This window comes from Orcinus orca, chromosome X (genome assembly GCF_937001465.1).
Source record: "Orcinus orca chromosome X, mOrcOrc1.1, whole genome shotgun sequence".
NCBI classification, from domain to species: domain Eukaryota; kingdom Metazoa; phylum Chordata; class Mammalia; order Artiodactyla; family Delphinidae; genus Orcinus; species Orcinus orca.
In genome coordinates this window covers 84,594,843-84,620,431 of record NC_064580.1, presented here as the reverse complement: position 1 = coordinate 84,620,431, position 25,589 = coordinate 84,594,843, and the positions used below count along the sequence as shown (strand labels likewise).

Genomic DNA, 25,589 nt, shown 5'->3' with positions numbered 1-25,589 from the left:
AGTGTGACATCACACTAACCACGTGATGGAAACATACAAACTAGGGAGTGATGAATTCTCCTTGGAGTTGAGGAGGAGAGATTAGGAAAGATGTAATGGAGAAAGTCACCACTGAACGGAGTCTTGAAGGAAGAAAATGATTTCACCAGGTGAAAGGACGATGGTGCACATGATGGCATTCTGAGCAGAGGAAAAGAAGAGTAGTTGGGGGCAAATTAGACTGCCAAGGGTTTCCAAATGATAGTTTAGACTTTACTGTCACCCATGGGCGGCCATTAAAGGTCTGAGAAGATGGGTCTCCCAGTGAGACCTAGGTTTTATTATTATTTTTAAAATTTTTAAAATTCAAGTATAGTTGATTTACAGTATTGTGTTAATTACTGCTATACAGCAAAGTGACTCAGTTAAACATATATATACATTCTTTTTTATATTCTTTTCCATTATGCTTTATCACAGGACATTGAATATAGTTTCCTGTGCTATACAGTAGGACCTTGTTGTTTATCCATTCTGTATATACCAGTTTGCATCTGCTAATCCCAAACTCCCACTCCATCCCTCTCCCACCCGCCTCCCCCTTGGCAACCTCCAGTCTTTTTCTATGTCCCTGATTATGTTTCTGTTTCACAGACAGGTTCATTTGTGTCATATTTTAGATTCCACATATAAGTGATATCATATGGCATTTGTCTTTCTCTTTCTGACTTACTTCACTTAGTATGATAATCTCTAATTGCATCCATGTTGCTGCACATGGGAGACCTAGGTTTTAGAAAGGAATATCTTGCAGTGGTATAAAGATGGTTTGGAGGGTACTAAGTCTGAAGTCAGGATGACTGAAAAGATAACTGCAGGGGAGAGACAACAAATACCAAAACTAGGGCAGTTGAAGTGACTGTGATTCAGACAGAATCAACATGAACTTGGGGTTGAATAGATGTTAATGGTGGCGGAGAAGTAGATATCAAGTCGTATAACTAACCAAAACAGAGAATATGTTTATTTAATTAACAGAAGCAGAGAATATGTTTATTTAATTAACCAAAACAGAGAATATGTTCATTAATTAGTTATATAATTAACCAAAACAGGAAATTGGTAATAGATGTAATGAGCTCCATTCTGAATATGCTGAGTTGGAGACAGTTGTGGGAAATCTAGTTGGAGACATCCAACAGACAATAAACTTGAGGCTAGAGCTGAAGAATAAGATCACAACTCAAGAAAGAGTAGAAACCGTGAGAATAGATATGAACTGCTCAGGAAAAATTATGTAGGACAAAGGGTAGACCCTTGGTAATGCTCACATTTAAGACTGAAGGACAGGGATCCAAAGGAATAGACTGTAGAGATATTCCTACTGAAAGTCAAAACTAAGAAATCCTGCCCGTTATGACAAAGGATTGTTCTACCAATCGGGATACGTGTGTATCATAGCATAAGGCAGAGTAGGGGGAAAATCAGGAGTATAAAGCATATATTGTATATCTAATATACTATAGGCACTAAAATGACATAGAAGTACAGTATCTTTTGCCTCCAGGGATACAGAAGTAAGTTCAGGACTATTGGCTAAGCAAGACTTGGGTCTCACTAAGGCTTGGGTCACTCCCAGCAGTATCCTGCTGAGCATGCAAGATGAGGGCAGCAGTTCTGTCTCAGGGGCAATATATAAAGACATGAATGTCACCTGGAAAGGAAAGGGGAAATCAACAGTCTAGCTGATACCACATCTCTTCTAGTGAAACTCCTAATTCCCATCTTCTCTAAAAGCTAACCCCTCTTAAGGAGGGACTGCATTTGAAAGTTAAAACACAAGAGACTGTATCTGTTTTCTGTGATTTTCCTATCAGAATCTCACCTCCATCTCCTTGTTTGCATGTGCTATATTAAGAGTCAGCAAGCTTTTTCTGTAAAGGGCCAGATGGTAAATATTTTCGGCCTTGTGGGTCATATGGACCCTGTCTCAAAGACTCAGCCCCACCATTGCCATCATAGAGTGAAAGCAGCCACAGACAATACAGAAACAAAGGAGCTTGGCTGTAAGCCAACACAACTTTATTTACAAAAGCAGAGGGCAGGCTGGATTTGGCCCCTGGGTCATAGACTGCTGATCCCTGATCTATATCACGGGGGAAGCCAATACCAGAGGATGCCAATCTGAAAAACACAGATCATAGAGCTGGATTATGAGACCAAAACAGACAAGTTGAGTTGTGGAATGTCCTTGATGGGGAGAAAAAAAATCTTAGACCTAGAAAGATTAGGCAGCCACTTACATGATGTTCTTTCGGAGGTACAAGAAAGGCTGCCTTTCTCCCCAACATTTCCTCTATCAGCTAGCCATGCTGCAAGAAGTTCTTGACAGCAGAATTGCTCTGCCAGATTAAGGCACTGTCCTGAATTTAAAGGGCATGCATGTAGTGGAGAATTGAGTGACACAGTACTGCATTAGTTTATCAGATCAATTAGCTGACAGCTGGCAGAGAACAAGGACCAGGGCGAAAAGAATCCAAGATGAACTCAATGTCTTTGTAAGTTCCTTAGAATTTTTCACTTTTTTTGGCACTAAAAATATGCTTTTACTGTACTACATGCTTTGCTATACATCCCATCTTTTGTCAGAGCTCCTGTCTGCTTCTAGGTAAAGATCTCTGTTTGCATAGCCTCCATATTTCAGATGACAAGGTTATAATTATTTAATTGAAATGATAAAGCCCTTGGGAAGACTCTTTCTCTCAAGGGGGGCAGAATTCATTTTTATTTCTCCTATACCACATAAGGATACACAACTTATGAAATAGTTAGGGTTTGTATTAAAAAAATCATCTAATTGTAACTAGTGAAGTCTTCTAAACAAGAAAACTCAGTGATTCCTATACTTACAGAAAAAGTTACAGTGCTAAAATCTAAGTCTTAATTTAAAATACTGATTGTACAAGGAACTTTAATGCTGAAACCTGTCAGCCATTGCCATGTGGCTTTCCCATTTGGCACATTTTTTTTTCTTTCCATTGCGTTTATTATGTTGTAACACATAATTTTCCTAATAATAATGTTTATAGTTTATTATCTCACCTTCCCCATTACAAGTCAAATTTCATGAGGGCAGAAATTTTAGTAAACTAAAAAGTGCCAGTAGCTAGAACAGTATCTTTAATTCAGTGGGAACTCAGTAAATATTTGCTGAATGAATGAATGAGAAAAAGCAAGCAAGCAAACTGGAAAAGCAGAGCTGTCTTGTATCAGCATATTCCAGCTAAAGACAGAAAACAAACAAAGAAGGGTACCTTGGAAATAAACAAATAATCTTTTCTATTTAAAGTTCTATTCCCCAAGATTCTTTTTTAAACTATTTAAATGAACCCAAGTGTGCATTTCACAGAAAACATTTCCTTCATTTGTATTTTGCAAATTTGGAACTTTTGGCAATTCAAACAATGCTGAGCAGCAATGTACTTTTGGGTTGTCTATTTTATAGATACTTTCCAGGCACTTACAAAAATGTTCGAGCAACAATATCTACATACGTAAGCAGTTATAGTTACAGTAATAGTTATAAATTAATTTGCCCTATGCATTAAAGCCTGTTGCCTAAAGGATTATCTAAAACATATTTGGCCTAAATAATGCTCAAATGTAATAAAAAAGTATTTCTATGAAAATATTATATGCTTTAGACTTTTAATATAGTATGAAAGAACAACCACATAATTATGATGTATTAAAGAAGCTTAATCTTAAATTGATTTTGTATTTATAAATTTGTATTTTAAACTGAGGAGCAAGTACTTGGGCAAATACTTTCTTAGAGATGTCATCTGATGAAGGAGAATGGCTTATAACACTAAAAATAATTAATCTTCAAAATAAAGTTTCCAGGTTGTAAGGGACATCAACCCATATCTCCCATCTGGAGATTACAATTGGTCACTACAGTTATATTTATTATTTCAGCCACATTTTAGTTGATCATCTGTCTTGCTCTTCCAAATCACTGTTGCTTTATTTGTCTCTAAGGTACATGAAGCTTGTTTCTTTTTCTTCTAGACCAAAGACAACTGAGCAAAAACAAATTATACACTATTCCAAACTATACTGTCTCCATATAAACAAGTTTGGCTCTTTTATGCACTTTTATTTCACTATTAGTGAAATCTGAAAAAAATAAATGACTTCAACTAAACTATCATAGTGAGTAATCCACTAATTGGAACACAGAATTTATAAGATCTTGAAGAATAATAGACTTTGAACATCTTCCAATTCAAAATGCCAGGATTTAAACGAATGACTGGTCTATTCCCTGGCTTTTTGCCTAAAAGTCCTATCAAGAAAATCAGGACATTCTGATTATTGTGAGACCAAACACTTGCAGAAAATAAAATCAAAACAGTTATATGAGCAAAAATAGAAACTGTTTCATCATCAGGATTATAACATGTTTTAGATCTTAAAAAAAAAAAAGGGCTTCAAAGACTGTATTCTATGACTTTGAAATTTGATTCAAGGAGAGAATGAGAGGAAACAAAAGGAAAACATATATATATATATATATATATTTTTTTAATCTATAAATATATTTATATAAATGTATTTATATTAATATAGATGGATATATTTAGAAGGATATTTGGTCTGACTTCAAATCATACTATTACTTTTGTGAAAGGTTTTTGTGATTTAACAGTTTGCACTTGTTAACTAAAAGACAGCCTAGCTGAGGTAAATAATGGTTCTTAAAATGTACAGCAGAGACAAGTAGCAGAAGGCTTATGAAGCACTAGTGTGAATGGGCCCAACTAGCAATTCACCAATTACCAATTGCCACAGGCAACTTTAATGAGGGTATTATGTAAAAACAAAAAGAGAAAGCAAGATTACACCGGTCTATTTACAGGTAACTTCCAATAGTCAATGATGGCTAGCATGGCACCAAAGACCAGGTATTTTGAAAAAGTCATCATGAAATGAGCTAATTAATATTTTAAATCACAACTGAAGGGATAACCAATGGCACTATACACTAAATGCTGATGATCATATACATACAGGCATAAGCTGCTAGGAAGCACAAGTAAATATACACTTAGGACTTAAACTTTCACAAGACTTTTTATTATTATTATTTTAAGAAAAATATATTCAAAATTTAAATACATATGTACTTGCACAAACAAATGTCTGGAAGAATATATGGCAAGCTATTAATATTATCTCTGGGTAGTAGGATTTCAGTTAATTTTTTTTTTTTTTTTTTGCCTATGGTTTCTAATTTTCCTACAATTTACATGCATGATTTACAAATTATACAAGTCATATGAACCAGAGCATCTTTCAATGATATAGAAAATATCAGTAATTAAAACAATACTTTACAGTGATCAAGTCAATAATTGAAATTATTAATATATTAAATTGATGTGACAAATAGATGAATTATTAATTTATCTAGTACAAATTCTGCTTATTAATTTGAGTCACCTCGCATTGTCTTCCAAATGAAAATTAAAAAAAAAAAAAATCTTTAGCAGATAACCCTAAAGCTGGGTTTCTCAACCTTGGCAAGGATTATTTCTTTGTTGTGAGGAACCGTCCTGTACATTGCCGGATATTTAGTGGCATCCCAGGTTTCATCCACTAGATGCTAGCAGCACTTCCTCCTTGTTTGTAACAACCAAAAATGTCTCTAGACCTTGCCAAATGTCTCCTGGGAGGCAAGATCATCCCTGGATAAGACCCACTGCCCCAAAGTAACACCAGACAAGTCAGTCTTTAAGTAACTGATTTTGCCCTAGATAATCTGCATTGATTAGCCTATTGCTCAGGACGGCTGTCAGTCATAAGAAGTAATTGAAGCTTGGTTACTGCTGTCCAACCATATGATAGATAACCTTTAGATCATAATAATTACCTGAAAGCTGCTTCCCTGGAAATGAAATAGCTGTCTTTCCACTTTGAACTCGGCATGGAAAACTAGGAAATATACATGTTTACCCCTATACATAAACACCAAATCAGTTGGGGAAACAAAAAAAGGAAGGACTTCTTTAAATGTGAAAGGCTGCAGTACACATGTCTCTTCTTTGAAGCCTTCCTTAAATCAGACAGAACAAATGCCTCTCTCCTCTGCTCTCTCACAAGCCCTTTGTATATATGTATCATTTTAGTATTAGAATTTGTTCCTTTGACGGCCTTTTCCACTAGAATGTGAGCTCTGGACAGCCAAAATTTTGATTTTCTTCATCTTTGGTTGTTTGGTTCATTCATTGTTATATTAATTCATTGAGTTACTATAACTCAATGAGTATATATGTGTGTGGGGGTGTGTGTGGGGGTGTGGGTGTATACACACACATCACTATGTGGGTGTACACACACACATATCCTTAGTGACTAGCCTACCCATGGTAGGCTAATTATAGTGCTGGTCACTGAGGATATGGAGATGAACACATTGCAGGGTAAAATATGCTAGCATGGAGGTACGAAAACACCCAGAAGGGATATCTAGGCTAAAGGTGGAGCAGTAGAGAGGGTTTCTTAGATGAAGTGACTTGAACAAGTTGTTAAAGCAACTGGAGAGGAAGTGGGGGGAGGAGAAGAGGGAGGAGACATATTGGGCAAAAGGAGCTCCATGGGCAGGGTTCCAGGGAGAGTCCTGCCTCCTACTGCCTCGCACAGGGACTAGGGCATCTTTTCTGATACACAAATGAGGATGAAGCACAATGAAGAAAAACAGCAAGCTGAGAGGGTGATACCAGGAGCATTAACCTCTGGAATCTTCCTGCTCAGGTTTTAACAGGCAGGCTTTGATAACAATCAATAGTTTTGGCCAATCTCAGGGCCACAGGAAAAGGTGAGCTCATATATTTTTCCCCTTACCTTATAACTTTCCTGCTAGTGAAACCGAGCAGGACCCTGTGGGGTTCCTGGGCATGAAAGCCTTTCTGTGTCCCCTGTTTCTTGTTTGTAGAGAATAAACTCCAGCCTCCGTGACCTTCTCTGAGTTCCAAAGGGCAGATTCAAACAGTTACTAATCAGGGAAGGGAGGAGATGCAGAGACAAAGGAGGGGCAGCCAAGAAACAATAGTGCAGCCTTGGGGCATTGTCCTGGTTCCACCTCAAGGGATACATATAACAATATCTTTGAGCCCTTCTGCAGAACTAAAACTCCCAACAAATGGAAGATGAACTACTTGATGAAGCATTCTTCATTCCAGAGAGAAGGTCATAGTTTGATAACCTCAAGAACCACAGCTCGAGGAGGGGGAAGATGGCGGAAGAGTAAGACGTGGAGATCACCTTCCTCCCCACAGATACATCAGAAATACATCTACATGTGGAACAACTCCTACAGAACACCTACTGAACGCTGGCAGAAGACCTCAGACCTCCCAAAAGGCAAGAAACTCCCCATGTATCTGGGTAGGGCAAAAGAAAAAAGAAAAAACAGAGACAAAAGAATAGGGACGGGACCAGCACCAGTGGGAGGGAGCTGTGAATGAGGAAAGATTTCCACACACTAGAAGCCCCTTCGTGGGTGGAGACTGTGGGTGGCGGAGTGCGGAAGCTTAGGAGCCACGGAGGAGAGCACAAGAACAGGGGTGCGGAGGGCAAAGAGGAGAGATTCCCGCACAGAGGATCGGTGCTGACCGGCACTCACCAGCCCGAGAGGCTTGTCTGCTTAACCACCAGGGTGGGCGGGGCTGGGAGCTGAGGCTGGGGCTTCAGTCTGAGCGCAGGGAGAGGACTGGCGGGGAGAACACACACTGCAGGGGGTTAGTGCACCATGGCTAGCCGGGAGGGAGTATGGGAAAATGTCTGGACCTGCTGAAGAGGCAAGAAACTTTTTCTTCCCTCTTTGTTTCCTGGTGCCCGAGGAGAGGGGATTAAGAGCTCTGCTTAAAGGAGTTCCAGAGATGGGTGCGAACCGCGGCTAACAGCGCGGACCCCAGAGACGGGCATGAGATGCTAAGGCTGCTGCTGCAGCCACCTCTGAAGCCTGTGTGCGAGCACAGGTCACTATCCACACCTCCCTTCCGGGGAGCCTGTGCAGCCCGCCACTGCCAGGGTCCCAGGATCCAGGGACAACTTCCCTGGGAGAACGCACGGCACGCCTCAGGCTGGTGCAATGTCCTGCTGGCCTCTGCCATCGCAGGCTCGCCCGCATCGTGTCCCTCCCTCCCCCTGGCCTGAGTGAGCCAGAGCCCCAGAATCAGCTGCTCCTTTAACCCAGTGCTGTCTGAGCAAAGAATAGATGCCCTCCAGCGACCTACATGGAGAGGCGGGGCCAAATCCCAAGTTGAGCCCCGGGGAGCTGTGCAAACACAGAAAAAAAGGGAAATATCTCCCAGCAGCCTCAGGAGCAGCAGATTAAATCTCCACAATCAACTTGATGTAGTACCCTGCAGCTGTGGAATACCTGAATAGACAACGAATCATCCCAAACTGAGGAGGTAGACGTTGAGAGCAAGATTTATGATTTTTTCCCCTTTTCCTCTTTTTGTTAGTGTGTATGTGTATGCTTCTGTGTGAGATTTTGTCTGTATAGCTTTGCTTTCACCATTTGTCCTAGGGTTCTATCCATCCGTTTTTTCTTTTTTAAATAATATTTTTTCTTAATAATTATTTTTTATTTTAATAACTTTATTTTATTTTATCTTACTTTATTTTATTTTCTTTTATCCTCTTCCTACCTTCCTTCCTTCCTTCCTTTCTTTCCTTCTTTCCTTCCTTCCTTCCTTCCTTCTACTTTTTCTCCCTTTGATTCTGAGCCGTGTAGATGAAAGGCTCTTGGTGCTGCAGCCAGGAGTCAGTGCTGTGCCTCTGAGGTGGGAGAGCAAACTTCAGGACACTGGTCCACAAGAGACCTCCCAGCTCCACGTAATATCAAATGGTGAAAATCTCCCAGAGATCTCCATCTCAACACCAACACCCAGCTTCACTCAACGACAAGCAAGTTACAGTGCTGGAAACCCTATGCCAAACAACTAGCAAGAGAGGAACGCAACCCCACCCTAAAATGATAATAAGTCCACAGACACCCCCAAACATACCACCAGACGTGGACCTGCCCACCAGAAAGACAAGATCCAGCCTCATCCACCAGAACACAGGCACTAGTTCCCTTCACCAGGAAGCCTACACAACCCACTGAACAAACTTTAGCCACTTGAGACAGACACCAACAACAATGGGAACTACAAACCTGAAGCCTGCAAAAAGGAGACCACAAACACAGTAAGATAAGCAAAATGAGAAGGCAGAAAAACACATAGCAGATGAAGGAGCAAGATAAAAATCCACCAGACCTAACAAATGAAGAGGAAATAGGCAGTCTACCTGAAAAAGAATTCAGAATAATGATAGTAAGGATAATCCAAAATCTTGGAAATAGAATAAATACAAGAAACATTTAACAAGGACCTACAAGAACTAAAGAGGAAACATGCGACGATAAACAACACAATAAATGAAATTAAAAATACTCTAGAAGGGATCAATAGCAGAATAACTGAGGCAGAAGAATGGATAAGTGACCTGGAAGATAAAATAGTGGAAATAACTACGGCAGAACAGAATAAAGAAAAAAGAATGAAAAGAACTGAGGACAGTCTCAGAGACCTCTGGGACAACATTAAACACACCAAAATTCGAGTTATAGGGGTTCCAGAAGAAGAAGAGAAAAAGAAACGGACTGAGAAAATATTTGAACAGATTATAGTTGAAAACTTCCCTAATATGGGAAAGGAAATAGTTAATCAAGTCCAGGAAGCACAGAGAGTCCCATATCAGATAAATCAAAGGAGAAACACGCCAAGAAACATATTAATCAAACTGTGAAAAATTAAATACAAGGAAAACATAGTAAAAGTAGCAAGGGAAAAACAACAAATAACACACAAGGGAATCCCCAAAAGGTTAACAGCTGATCTTTCAGCAGAAACTCAGCAAGCCAGAAGGGACTGGCAGGACATATTTAAAGTGATGAAGGAGAAAAACCGACAACCAAGATTACTCTACCCAGCAAGGATCTCACTCAGATTTGATGGAGAAATTAAAACATTTACAGACAAGCAAAAGTTGAGAGAGTTCAGCACCACCAAACCAGCTTTACAACCAATGCTAAAGGATCTTCTCTAGGCAAGAAACACAAGAGAAGGAAAAGACCTAAAAAAAAACAAACCCAGAATAATTAAGAAAATGGGAATAGGAACATACATATTGATAATTACCTTAAATGTAAATGGATTAAACGCTCCTACCAAAAGAAACAGACTGGCTGATTGGATACAAAAACAAGACCCATATATATGCTGTCTACAAGAGACCCACTTCAGACCTAGAGACACATACAGACTGAAAGTGAGGAGATGTAAAAAGATATTCCATGCAAATGGAAACCAAAAGAAAGCTGCAGTAGCAATTCTCAAATCAGACAAAATAGACTTTACAATAAAGACTATTACATGAGACAAAGAAGGACACTACATAATGATCAAGGAATCGGTCCAAGAAGAAGATATAACAATTGTAAATATTTATGCACCCAACATAGGAGGACCTCAATGCATAAGGCAAATACTAACAGCCATAAAAGGGGAAATCGACAGTAACACATTCATAGTAGGGGACTTTAACACCCCACTTTCAACAATGGACAGATCATCCAAAATGAAAATAAATAAGGAAACACAAGCTTTAAATGATACATTAAACAAGATGGACTTAATTGATATTTATAGGACACTCCATCCAAAAACAACAGAATACACATTTTTCTCAAGTGCTCATGGAACATTCTCCAGGACAGATCATATCCTGGGTCACAAATCAAGCCGTGGTAAATTTAAGAAAACTGAAATTGTATGAAGTATGTTTTCCAACCACAATGCTATGAGACTAGATATCAATGACAGGAAAAGATCTGTAAAAAATACAAACATATGGAGGCTAAACAATACACTACTTAATAATGAAGTGATCACTGAAGAAATCAAAGAGGAAATCAAAAAATACCTAGAAGCAAATGACAATGGAGACACGATGACCCAAAACCTATGGGATGCAGCAAAAGCAGTTCTAAGAGGGAAGTTTATAGCAATACAATCCTACCTTAAGAAACAGGAAACATCGCGAATAAACAACCTAATCTTGCACCTAAAGCAATTGGAGAAAGAAGAACAAAAGTACCCCAAAGTTAGCAGATGGAAAGAAAGCACAAAGATCAGATCAGAAATAAATGAAAAAGACATGAAGGAAACGATAGCAAAGATCAATAAAACTAAAACCTGGTTCTTTGAGAAGATAAACAAAATTGATAAACCATTGGCCAGACTCATCAAGATAAAAAGGGAGAAGACTCAAATCAATAGAATTGGAAATGAAAAAGGAGAAGTAACAACTGACACAGCAGAGAAACAAAAGATCATGAGAGATTATGACAAGCAACTCTATGCCAATAAAATGGACAACCTGGAAGAAATGGACAAACTCTCAGAAATGCACAACCTGTTGAGACGGAACCAGGAAGAAATAGAAAAATGAACAGACCGATCACAAGCACTGAAATTGAAACTGTGATTAAAAATCTTCCAACAAACAAAAGCCCAGGACCAGATGGCTTCACAGGCCAATTCTATCAAACATTTAGAGAAGAGCTAACACCTATCCTTCTCAAACTCTTCCAAAATATAGCAGAGGGAGGAACACTCCCAAACTCATTCCACAAGGCCACCATCACCCTGATACCAAAACCAGACAAGGATGTCACAAAGAAAGAAAACCACAGGCCAATATCACTGATGAACATAGATGCAAAAATCCGCAACAGAATACTAGCAAACAGAATCCAACAGCACATTAAAAAGATCATACAACATGATCAAGTGGGGTTTATTCCAGGAATGCCAGGATTCTTCAATATATGCAAATCAATCAACGTGATACACCATATTAACAAATTGAAGGAGAAAAACCATATGATCATCTCAATAGATGCAGAGAAAGCTTTTGACAAAATTCAACATCCATTTATGATAAAAACCCTGCAGAAAGTAGGCATAGAGGGAACTTTCCTCAACATAATAAAGGCCATATATGACAAGCCCACAGCCAACATCATCCTCAATGGTGAAAAACTGAAAGCATTCCCACTAAGATCAGGAAAAAGACAAGGTTGCCCACTCTCACCACTCTTATTCAACATAGCTTTGCAAGTTTTAGCCACAGCAATCAGAGAAGTAAAGGAAATAAAAGGAATCCAAATCAGAAAAGAAGAAGTAGAGCTGTCACTGTTTGCAGATGACATGATACTATACATAGAGAATCCTAAAGATGCTACCAGAAAACTACTAGAGCTAATCAATGAATTTGGTAAAGTAGCAGGATACAAAATTAATGCACAGAAATCTCTGGCATTTCTATACACTAATGATGAAAAATCTGAAAGTGAAATCAAGAAAACACTCCCATTTACCACTGCAACAAAAAGAATAAAATATCTAGGAATAAACCTACCAAAGGAGACAAAAGACCTGTATGCAGAAAATTATAAGACACTGATGAAAGAAATTAAAGATGATACAAATAGATGGAGAAATATACCATGTTCTTGGATTGGAAGAATCAGCATTGTGGAAATGACTCTACTACCCAAAGCAATCTACAGATTCAATGCAATCCCTATCAAACTACCACTGGCGTTTTTCACCGAACTAGAACAAAAAATTTCACAATTTGTATGGAAACACAAAAGACTCTGAATAGCCAAAGCAATCTTGAGAACGAAAAATGGAGCTGGAGGAATCAGGCTCCCTGACTTCAGACTATACTACAAAACTACAGTAATCAAGACAGTATGGTACTGGCACAAACACAGAAAGATAGATCAATGGAACAGGATAGAAAGCCCAGAGATAAACCCACGCACATATGGTCACCTTATCTTTGATAAAGGAGGCAGGAATGTACAATGGAGAAAGGACAGCCTCTTCAATAAGTGGTGCTGGGTAAACTGGACAGGTACATGTAAAAGTATGAGATTAGAACACTCCTTAACACCACCCACAAAAATAAGCTCAAAATGGATTAAAGACCTAAATATAGGGCCAGAAACTATCAAACTCTTAGAGGAAAACATAGGCAGAACACTCTATGACATAAATCACAGCAAGATTCTTTTTGACCCATCTCCTAGAGAAATGGAAATAAAAACAAAAATAAACAAATGGGACCCAATGAAACTTAAAAGGTTTTGCACAGCAAAGGAAACCATAAACAAGATGAAAAGACAACCCTCAGAATGGGAGGAAATATTTGCAAATGAAGCAACTGACAAAGGATTAATCTCCAAAATTTACAAGCAGCTCATGCAGCTCAATAACAAAAAAACAAACAACCCAATCCAAAAATGGGCAGAAGACCTAAATAGACATTTCTCCAAAGAAGATATACAGACTTCCAACAAACACATGAATGCATTCTCAACATCATTAATCATTAGAGAAATGCAAATCAAAACTACTATGAGATATCATCTCACACCAGTCAGAATGACCATGATCAATAAATCTAGAAACAATAAATGCTGGAGAGGGTATGGAAAAAAAGGAACACTCTTGCACTGCTGGTGGGAATGTGAATTGGTACAGCCACTATGGAGAACAGTATGGAGGTTCCTTAAAAAACTACAAATAGAACTACCATATGACCCAGCAATCCCACTACTGGGCATATACCCTGAGAAAACCATAATTCAAAAAGAGTCATGTACCAAAATGTTCATTGCAGCTATATTTACAATAGCCCGGAGATGGAAACAACCTAAGTGTCCATCATCAGATGAATGGATAAAGAAGATGTGGTACATATATACAATGGAATATTACTCAGCCATAAAAAGAAACGAAATTGAGCTGTTTTTAATGAGGTGGATGGACCTAGAGTCTGTCATACAAAGTGAAGTAAGTCAGAAAGAGAAAGACAAATACCGTATGCTAACACATATATATGGAATTTAAGAAAAAAAAATGTCATGAAGAACCTAGGGGTAAGACAGGAATAAAGACACAGCTCTACTAGAGAATGGACTTGAGGATACGGGGAGGGGGAAGGGTAAGCTGTGACAAAGTGAGAGAGTGGCATGGACATATATACACTACCAAACGTAAAATAGATAGCTAGTGGGAAGCAGCCGCATAGCACAGGGAGATCAGCTTGGGGCTTTGTGACCACCTAGAGGGGTGGGATAGGGAGGGTGGGAGGGAGGGAGACACAAAAGTGAAGAGATATGGGAATATATGTATATGTATAACTGATTCACTTTGTTATAAAGCAGAAACTAATACACCATTGTAAAGCAATTATACTCCAATAAAGATGTAAAAAAAAAAAAAAAAGAACCACAGCTCATCGGGAAACCACGGGAGGCCAGATTCAAGGAATGCAGACCCTGCACGTACCCTGATACTTACTAGCAACGCTGCCCTTGAACCATTGCTGTTAAAGTCCTCACCAAACTCCTCTGGGTTGGGACACACAGTTTTGAGGGGCATGAGCCTGCTGTGTCCCCCTTTGCCTGGCAAAGCAATAAAGCTATTTTTCTCTACTTCACCCAAAACTCTGTCTCCAAAATTCGATCCGGCACCAGTGCACAGAGGCCGAGTTTCAGCATCACTTCCTGTTGTTTGAACATAATTCAATAATAACTTATTTATGGGGGACACTTCCTTGAAAAATTCTATGTGAGGTGTTATTGGTAGAACTAAAGATATTGCATTTTGTTTCCTGGTTCTAGTTATTACTAGACTTTAATGAGAAAAGTAGGCATTGAACTGATTTTGTCAATATTTTCAGTGTTAGGTATTATGTTGTCTTAGATTTCTAAAGGGCAATATGCAGCTTGCCATAAACAATTTTGATAACTTTGAGAAATATCTTTAGAAATATTTATGATATCCAAAATTTTATAATATTAATCTAAAATGTGCACCCATTTAAAAACCATTTATACCAGTAGGCATTTTTCTCATGTTGGGGAATGTGGGTTTTCTTTAAACCATGGATGCCATCATTACATATTCCTTTAGTTACTTATGATATAATATTTAGCTTTTTTATACAAGGAACCATCATCTCAGAAAAATAGGGCATCTACTTCTGGCCCAAAATAAAAACAGTCAAACAGAATACCACAGTTGATAGGTGACATCGTTTTCTAAAGAAGAATTAAATGATGTCTGTATAATACAGTAAAGTCTGCTCTCCGGCACAGCTGGGGAATGAAGTATTCTGGTCAAATATTCTGCTTAATAGAGTTACCATGTATTTTACATGGATTGCCTATTTTCAAAGAGTTGCAATAGCTCAAAATAAACCTAAGGCTATGTAGCCAGGGTGGTCCCATCTGAGCTCAAAGGGAATTATCTGGGTGTGTGTGATTAAATAGGGGGAGCTGGTGGGCCCTTAGGGCTCTATCTGCATGAAGGGATTTGTGCTGGTACTTCATTTATCCCTGGCTTCTAGGAAAAGGAAGATACCTGCCTAGGTGCCTGAACAAAAGTGAGGAAGAAGAGCAATGGAGGGGATTATGGTTTTAGGATCCCCTTTAGGTCTCTAGGACTTCAAAAAAAACTTTTAAGCCTCCAAGGAGAAAGGGATCAGAAGAGATGAGAAATAAACTTTTTAAGAAGGGTCTCGGGAAGCGTGGCTACGTCTGCACTGAGCATAACCCCACACTCAAGTACTGCAAGGATTGATGGCAAAATTGGAGCAGCAGGAGACTGCAACCTTGGCCCGGATGTGGCCATTATCATTGAGGGCAACTCAAGCAGCTTTGCCAGCAAAAGGCATTCAGCAGAGGGGAGCGGGAGCTGCAGGAGGACAGGAAAGGCAGGACTTTGTCTATTTTGTTTAATGCTATATTCTCATCACCCTAGAATAGGAGGCACTCAAATATGTGTGGGCAAATGTCAAGCAGTGACTGTAGATAACACATGTTTGAGCCCATATGAGATGACTCCAGATGTACTTGTGGGAGTGGAGACTTTGCAGAGAGCTTGAGTCCTGCCAGTGGGGGTAAAGAAGAGATAATCTTGGATATCTGGATTATTGTTACTAGTGTAAACATCTGAATTCACAGGTGATGAGACAGTTAGCTTACAAATAAAACTATATTATTTCAAGAGGCACATCAGGGTCTTTGCTGTTTCTCAGGGGCATCTTCATAATATTAATTACCATTTTATTGGCAAAGCAAGTATGCATCAACTTTTGAGGCATCTAATAGAGATTTTGGATGACAGAATTCTAGATAATAAAGTTTATATTACTGATTAAGACTTCTTTGCTCAAGAACATATTTGGTTTCTAACATAAGTCCACCATTTTTACAATACTGTACTAAAGTTTCCTTTAAATGTCAAGTGCTTCGTGAATTGAAGGCTTAAAAATGTTTCAAAATAACTTAGTGTTCTTGGATCAGGAATTATATACACAGTCTTTTTATGCAAAAATTCATCCTCATTTCTTTAAAGGCAAATTGCCTTTAATGAATGAATAAAATGTTCTCTATATTATCAATTTAGCCTTTGAGTGCAGATGCAGATGCTCACCTTGCTTTCCAATTATAGTTTAGATTTAGACATGATTGAGTCCTTGTAAAGAGGAAGATGGCTTGAGGAAAATGAGAGCTTCTCAAAATTAAGTATCTCCATAAGCCAAAATGGCTACAAGGAGCTTTCAGATAAGGTTAGATTTTAAAAGAACAATTACTTAAGGCAGAAAGAAGAACATCCCTAACTAAGAATTAAGATAAGAGCAACCTTGGTTGTCATAACTCTCCATGCTGCACTAGCTAGGGAGCAATTAACACAAGATGACAATCACACATTTGCCTCCGAGCCTTCATTTACTGAGCCTTGGATACTGTGCTCCCAAAGTTTCTCTCTGTTGTAAGAGGCTCAGGTCCTCTTAGGCACTTACTGCTGTTTTGTTCTGCTGCCTCCACTGTCAATACTTGACTTTTCCCAGTCTGGAAGGAGAGTTCAAGTGATTATGGCTTATTCAGCCAACCTTAGGATGGTCTGGGCTTTAAGTAATCTTAGTTCTTTTGATTTTGTAAACCATATTAATTTTCAACAGTTTAGATTTTATCCTGAGGACACAAGTCATTAAAGAATCATAAGTTAGGAAAGTAACATTATCTTGTTTGTTTGGTTTTTTAACTTTTACTCTGACTATAATGTGGGGAATGGATTAGAAGTTAGAAATGGTAGGAGAAGTAGGCAGAGAGACCAGTCAGGACATCATTGTAATTAATAGTCCAGCTGAGAGATGGCAGGGGCCCAGAACTAAAGTAGCGTCAGTGGGCTTGGAGAGAAATGAGTGAAGTCCAAAAATATTTAGGAGGTAGAAGCAACAAGACTGAACAATGGCATAAAACGCCATGATTTATAGATATCACTTAGCCTCCTAACACTTAGCCATTTTAACGCTCATCTAAGAGCTGTTGAAAAATTGTTAAAGTCTTGATTTTTTAAAAAAATCTTAAAGTTTAGTTATCAAATGAACAGTAGCAAACACTTATTTTGTTGAGGAGAGATCTGCTAGCCTGATTAACAGTAATGGTAACATTTTCTTCTTAAGTTAGGCCAAGGGATCTAATAATCCTATAAAGCCTTGTTCCTCTATTTCTAGTATATAAGATATAGAATGAGGACGCTCACACAACAAATACTTACTGAGTGCCTGAGTAACAGATTGTTCTTTAAAAAACAAAACAAAAACACACAGAAGCAGCAGGAAACTGACAGATTTAAAAGAGAAAAGAAATATTTTCTATAATTTATTTGGAGCTATGAAAGTTATTGAAGTATATAATACTTGCCTCAAACACTTTCCCAACAGCTGAAAATAATTTTTATGCCTAAGCAAGATGCTGCATGGTGGTGAAACACACAAGGTTCACTGATTTTGAACATTCTATTCCAAATATCTTGAAAGAAAAAAGACTGTGCAGTCAACTACTAAATGACTGAAGCATAAAGGAGAATAAGCAAAAGAGATGTTTTGATATTATGTAAATCTGGAATTTTTCTTCTACAAAATATTCAACTTAAATTTAGGGATTATTAATTAACCTTGCCTATATTATAAGCAGTTTTTAAAACTCTCTTGCTCTCAGAGAAGCTAACTAGAAAGAGAATCTTAATTCTGAATTTAGAAATGTTTCCAATTACATATATCTTCATGACAATATATAGGGCATTCAACTGAACATCTTCAATATCCTTATTAGTTGAGTAATATGTAATATGAATGGTAATGAATAATTTATAGAGCAGCATCTCATAGAGATTGCCCAATTTTGCTTTCATTCATTTGAATGTGATTATTTTGAAAAAGGTCTTAATCCATAATGTCAAGCCTTTTTGTTTATTTACATTTGCCCCATCTTTTAGAGGTTATCTCTTTCAGGAAGATTATTTTGGTATCTGTATTTTGTTTATGCTACACATGCCAAATAGATCTCCCAAGATGAAACTCTGAGCTCATTTGGAAGTAATTTTTGGTAGCACATGAATCAGAACTCTTATTTTCTTCTCAGCACTACTGGTATTTTATTGCTTCCATCTATAGTCCAATATGCTTTTAAGCGCCAAGAACCCTGGGGCCAAACACACAAAGCACTAAGAAAATGGGAACTTGTGGCGATGACAACTTTTGTCTCTCTTTCAAGGTTCTTCCCTCCCCTGGGAGAGTGAAATCACTTTAAGCTCACTATGAAACAGGGACATGGAGAGCATAGATGATTGACTGAAGTTGGTGATGTTGATTTAGGAGTCTTCGGCTTATAGGTCAGGTGTAAAACCCTTAAACCTACTTGTCAAAGTCAGCTTGTCAAAGTCCTATGGATTTTTTCAGACTGTCTAAATGTCACTTTCCCTATGAAGGCTTCTCTGGCCAGCTCAGGCAGGGTTAGGCAGCCCCTCTTTTGTATTACGATAGCACCCTATGGCAGCACTTACCAAACTATATTGCATTTGTCAGTTGCCCTCCACTCATGGATAGAAACCATTCTCTTCCTTTTGTCTCTGGACTAAAGCATTACCAAAATCAAGTTGGTTCTCAATAAGTAATAATTGAATGGACAGGCAGAGAATGGCTAATAATACTCTCCATCTGCACAACATCATAGGTTATGAGGTGTTTTCACATCGTGGTGAGGAAGCCATGGCAGGAATTATCACTCATATTTTAAAAATGAGGAAACTAACGCCCAGAGAGGTTATGTGACCAACTCAAGTTCGAAACAGCTAAAAAGTTGCACACTACTTCTCATGACAGCAAGTCTAAAAGTATTGGTAAATAGAAGTGGTAGCAGTAGTATTCTGTAGGACAGGTGGCAATGGCTGGCCAAGACACAGTGTAGGAGCTGGTCACCTGTTTTGAAAGCTCCCAAACTCATAGCAGGTTCTCAAGAAGTTAACTTAAATGCACACACAACCGGGCTTCAGAATGTCAACTTATTTACAATGAGAATGATTTGTGACAAATAATTTCCCTGTACTCAAGCTACACCCACAGTGAAGCCAGTAGACAAAAAGATATATCCTGTTTATGTATGGAATACAAATGACTCTCTGAAATTCCCACCATGACTCATAGACTCTAAAGAAGTTCTTTGAGATCAGTAGTGTAATCCCACCATTTCCTAACTAACTAACTAGCTAACTAGCTAGAAAGACAAATGACTTACCTAATCACATAGCTTGTTTGTGAGAGCACCAGGACATAGAATCAGTTCTTCTTAACAACAATACCCTTACCTTTTTAAAACTAAGCTATGACTGAGAAATAATACAAGTATAGTTCTTAGCAAGGCTTCTAAGCATCTGGCTAATAGGACTAAACATAGGCTTTCACACAGGAATTATAATTAAACAAATGCTACAACGCGAGAGAAGTACAGCAAATTCTACTCTATGTCCATGTATTGGGGAGGTAGGGGGCACATAATATGACAGGCAGTGTTTTAGGATCCCATTTATGTTAAAAACAAGGTCCTTTTTCATAGAGATTGACAATATTAATTATATTTATTTATCTCTATTAACCCATAGACATTGATGCTACCAAAAAAGAAAATCATTGGATTTATCTTTTCCGTGTCAACTGAAGTGTATTTTCTAGTCCCCGTCCCTTTTCAACATACATTTTTTTTTTCTTTTTGAAAATTATCCAAGTAAGTATAACCTGGGTGTGTTCCTAATGTCTAAGTTTTGAAAAAGCCACTCATTGCCAGTAGAATATATTTTGCTACTTATTGACCAGCTAAAAAGTTAAATATGTGTGTCTATTAAGAGGCAAAGACCTAAGACAAAAATCAGCTAATATTCTCAGCAAAAAATAACACAAATGATCATATTTATGAAAGTTTCTGGTTTAGCTTCTATTATCAAAGCCAGGGTGTACTCTCGGTTGTCTGTCCTAAATCAGTAGATGAAAGCAAGTGCTTTCCACAAGTATATTTGTATTTCATAGACTGTGCAAATCACACCAAAATCAAATGATTTCATGGAGCAACACCATCAATTAAGAGAGAGAGTCTTATTTAGCGAAGGATTGCTTTGGGGATAGAAACATACCTCTAACTACAATGAATTAGTTTGTTGATTGATCTTCCTGCTGGGGATAATTGCTAGAATTCCTTCTTTAACATAAAGGGACTTTTACCTGTTTGATATCAACTCTTGTGCATATCTTTCTGTTACTATCATAATCGGAGACTGTGCTCTTCTATGCCTTCACTGGATGCAGAGAAATATTCCCACAGCATTTATACAACAAAGCTTTTGCTTCCCTCTAGCATCATAACTGGCACCCTGATGATCGACCTCCGATTAATTCTAACGTTTACCATTATCCTCAAGAGTTACAGTTTGAAAAAGGAGAGCTCACATTCTGATTCTGAAAGAAACTTTAGGTATTCCAGGTCATTTATTGATATAGAGTCCAATTTAGAATCAGTTTCTCATCTAGACTATGAAAGAAACTTATTCATCAGTCACAGCATTTTAATGTATTGAGTAAAAGATGATTTTAGATGTTAATTTTTAATCTAGGTCAAATTATAATATTATGCTGTATAAAAAATCAGGGTCATTTGAGTACCAATTCATTCATTTTCTATAAAATTTCAGCAGTAAAATTCCCATGTGTTCCTAAAGTTGAAGATAATTCATTTAGGTTCCCATTATACATTAAGCCAGCCAACAATTTTTAATCCATGTCACAGGTATAAAATATCTGTCAATTCCTGTTAAAGGGCTATAACATGAAATCAATATGGTCAGTAGGTATGTAAAATAAAATGCCTATGGAAGAAATTATTTAAAAACAAAAGCAACAGGCCTTGCAAGGCTTTAAGACGTATTACTTACCAGGAACAAAGTTTGGAAGTTGCTGAGATCACCGAAAAATTCTTCTATGCTCACTGTCTTAGAGTCAAAAATAAAGTATTCTCCAAGATTCTCATAGAGCTTTATCATGTTGTTGTGCATGGTGAGTAGTTTTTCATACTGTTCTCTGGCACTCTTTGTAAAGCTGTAGCTTTCTGTTAAGGAACATGATCCAATAGAACCTCAAAGGCAATCATTAGATGTTAAGACTGAATTATAACATTATTTCTGTAAACACTTCTGCATTACTTTGCTCGGGTTGCCATGACAAAATACCACAGATCAGGTAACTTAAATAATGGAAATTTATTTTCTCACCATTTTGCAGGCTAGCAATACAATATCGAGGTGTCAGCAAATTTGCTTTCTTCTGTGGCCTCTTTCCTTGGCTTGAAGATGGCTGCCTTCTCCCTGTGTCCTTACCTGGTGGTCCCTCCGTCCGTGTTGTCTGTGTCCTAATCTCCACTTCCTATGAGGACACTGGTTATATTGGATTAGGGCCCACCCTAAGGACCTCATTTTAACTTAATTACCTCTCTAAATGTCCTATCTCCAAATACAGTCACATTTTGGAAGTTTTGAGGGTTAGGGCTTCAACACATGAATGGGGGGGGGACACAATTCAGCCCATAACAACTTGCTGGAGTCATTATATTGGTCAGTGAGCTGTGAAAATCTATAAATGAGGCAGAACTATTTAATGTATAACCATGAAGAACATATTTGCTAAAACATGTTTGATAAATGAAAACACAGAAGTATAAACACCAGAAAACTGCCTCATATCTTTTTAGGAGGGAGATAGGGTAGAAACAAACAGCAATGAAAAACTTAGGGAAAAAGAAGTATATATTTTCTTTTTTTAATACATATTCTATATAGATGGAGAGGTTACAGTGAATTCTATATATAGGTTATGTATCTATATGTGTGTATATATACATATACACATATATACCACATGAGGAGGGGAAAAAGAAGGAGAGAGAAAAAGAAGGGAGGAGAGGAAGAGCTTTGGAGAGGGAAGGACCGAGAGGGGAGAGAGAGGTGGAGAGAGATTCTGCTGTAGCTCTAGAACCTTAATTGCCCAAAGGGCTTGTTCAAACCCGAATGCTGTTTGCTGAGTCTGAGCCAATGGGCCTGAGGATTACAATTTCTAACAAGTTCCCAGATGATACTGAGGCTGCCAGTCCAGTGTAACCAGCAGGACCCAATGAGGCCTTCCCATGACAGACCCCTCCTCCATATCTTCTCCTTTAGCTCCTTTCTAAGTGCTTAGATAACAGTATCTGATGCACATTTCCTCAGTTGTTTTACAGATGCTAAAACCCCCACCAAATGGAAGAGGTTAACTACTTGGTGACCTTGAGCACATAGCCCTGCAGGCCTACTGGAGCCTGAGGATTGACAGTGTTAACCCCTGTGACACCACCCTGTTACCTCACCACCAACCAATCAGAGAACTGTGCACAAGCTGATCACATGCCCTGCAACACCCCTCCCTCACCTGGTCTTTAAAAATTCTTCCCTGAAACCCTCTGGGAGTTTGGAGCTTTTGAGCACAAGCTACCCACACCCACTCTCCTTGTCTGGCGCCTATAATAAATGCTGCACTTTCCTTTACCACAACCTGGTGCCAGTAGATTGGCTTTACTGTGCATGGCCAGAGGACCCAAGTTTGGTTCGGTAACACCAGGACTACACTTTCAGCAGTATACTCCAGAAAATTATTTATCCCCAAATTAATTACATCACTGTTTTAAAATTTTTATCAAAAAAGTGATAACAACTACCACTACTACCAAACAGAAAATGAACCAGGAATGTAAATGTGTCTGACTAAATGTATCTCATTATGTGTAAATTTATAGAAAGAAATTATCGACTTTATTCCTGATTATAGAAGATACAGATATAGAAAATTATCTCTTTAGGTGACTTAGAAATATAAAAACGTAAGTAAACTAAACTTTCCAACAACTCAGTGTTGTGAACTTTTTGGGACATTTCCTTCTGGTCTTTCTTCTATGGCTGAAAGCTTTTGAATGTTAATTGATAAGAATGCTTCAGAAAAAGGGCTTCCCTGGTGGCACAGTGGTTGAAAGTCTGCCTGCCGATGCAGGGGACACGGGTTCATGTCCCAGTCTGGGAAGATCCCACATGCTGCGGAGCGGCTAGGCCCGTGAGCCATGGCCACTGAGCCTGCGTGTCCAGAGGCTGTGCTCTGCAACGGGAGAGGCCACGACAGTGAGAGGCCTGCGTGCCACAAGAAAAAGAATGCTTCACAAAAAGGTAAGGAGACTAACCATGAAGAATATAAAGGAAAGCAAATCTACCTTTTACAATTAAGTCTATTAAAAATCAATAATGATCACAGAAGTAAAATGTCTTTAAATGTAAAAGTACTAGACTTGGACTTGTTAAAAAAAAGAATAATAGCACAGTTTGGGGTGTGCTACTTTAAGATCTACTACAGTGTATTCACATTTTGTGATAGTATTATTTTATCAGGTACTGATAACTGTGTCTTGAAATGCTGGATTTTATAAAATTTTCTGAATTCTTCAGTGTGTTTTATCATAACCTGGGGCCAAATTTATTTTCCATGGGAACACAGCTCTAGTTTCACAATGGAAGTCAGTGGGGAAATCAGACCATTTCTGGAAAATTACTTTGCAGCTGACACTTACAGGATACAGCAGGATTTTAAAAGGGAGATGCTCCCCTTCACAGGCTCCTTCTTATGCTACTTAAGTATTAGCATTCACATTAGCCACACAACAACCTCTTCCTCGCTAAGGAGTGACATTAAATCTTTCAACCCTCAAGTCCATTTTGCTGTCAGTAGACCTGAAAGAATTAATGCATTTCTGACTTATTCTACTTGCTTTTTACAAACAATAGGGTTGTATGTAATGCTACCTACATATTCTGATTTTACCTCTGAGAATATCATATTTGTTTGATTTTTTAAATTAATTAATTAATTTATTTTTGGCTGTGTTGGGTCTTTGTTGCTGCGCGTGGGCTTTTTCTAGTTGCAGCTAGTGGGGGCTACTCTTCGATGCAGTGTGCGGGATTCTCATTGCAGTGGCTTCTCTTGTTGTGGAGCATGGGCTCTAGGCGCATGGGCTTCAGTAGGTGAGGCTCGCAGGCTCTAGAGCGCAGGTTCAGTAGTTGTGGCACATGGGCTTAGTTGCTCCTTGCCACGTGGGATCTTCCTGGACCAGGGCTCGAACCCGTGTCCCCTGCATTGGAAGGCAAATTCTTAACCACCTGCCACCAGGGAAGTCCCTATTTGTTTGATTTTTAAGTGTGTTGAACATCCTGTTTGAGAGCTGCAGAAATAAGACAATTCTCTTTATTTCTCAGCACAGAATAAAAGTTAGATTTTTGTTTTCTAGTCTCTCCTGCCTAAATAAAACAGACTCATGCCAGACTTGCTAAGAATACACGCTTTGCAAAGGTCACTTACTTATATTCTATTTGCAGCAAGGTACTAAACTGTGTATATTTCAGAAGGCTCAACACCTGTACAACACACAGAAAAAGCCAAAGATAAAAAAAGGCAAAAAAACTGGACATTTACCATTTGTCATAACACAATTTTTCACCAGCTAAAATATGCCCATGTGGTGATACACAATTTCATAAATTTGCTCTCCTAGAAGAAAAACTGATTTCAGAAATTCTGTCTGTATACCAAAGTGAGAAAATCTGAAAAATTCTGGGAATGGTTTCGCTTAGAAATAACAAATGGAAAGCAGCCCAGTCTCCAAGTCCTTTACTTCTCTTCACAGTGATTACTTTGTAAAAGGGATACAGGGCATGAGTCAGCACTGAAATCTTTCACAACAGCAAGCCTGTCACCAAATCCTACTTGGGATTCTGCAGGTGAAAAAGAACTGGACACCATCATTCCTTTCCACCTCTTTATTTCATTTAAGACATTTTTTATTTTCTTTTTTTGAGCAACCACTAAACGCAAGATACTGGTTAGTATTATGCTAAGCATTGTGCTTGATACAATGATCATTAAAGCTTAATCCAGGGCTTCCTTGGTGGCGCAGTAGTTAAGAATCCGCCTGCCAATGCAGCAATGCAGGGGACATGGGTTCGAGC

General features: G+C 38.3%; 1 protein-coding gene across 3 annotated transcripts in view; it reads right to left on the bottom strand.

Annotated features, from left to right (window-relative positions):
- The window catches only part of DIAPH2 (diaphanous related formin 2), an 893,504-nt gene that overhangs the window by 218,762 nt on the left and 649,153 nt on the right, over positions 1-25,589 (bottom strand). For all 3 annotated transcript variants that reach the window (XM_049705081.1, XM_033412217.2, XM_049705082.1), the window contains exon 25: positions 21,450-21,614. In XM_049705081.1, coding sequence (XP_049561038.1) covers positions 21,450-21,614 — 165 coding nt within the window. The remainder of the gene's footprint in view (positions 1-21,449; positions 21,615-25,589) is intronic.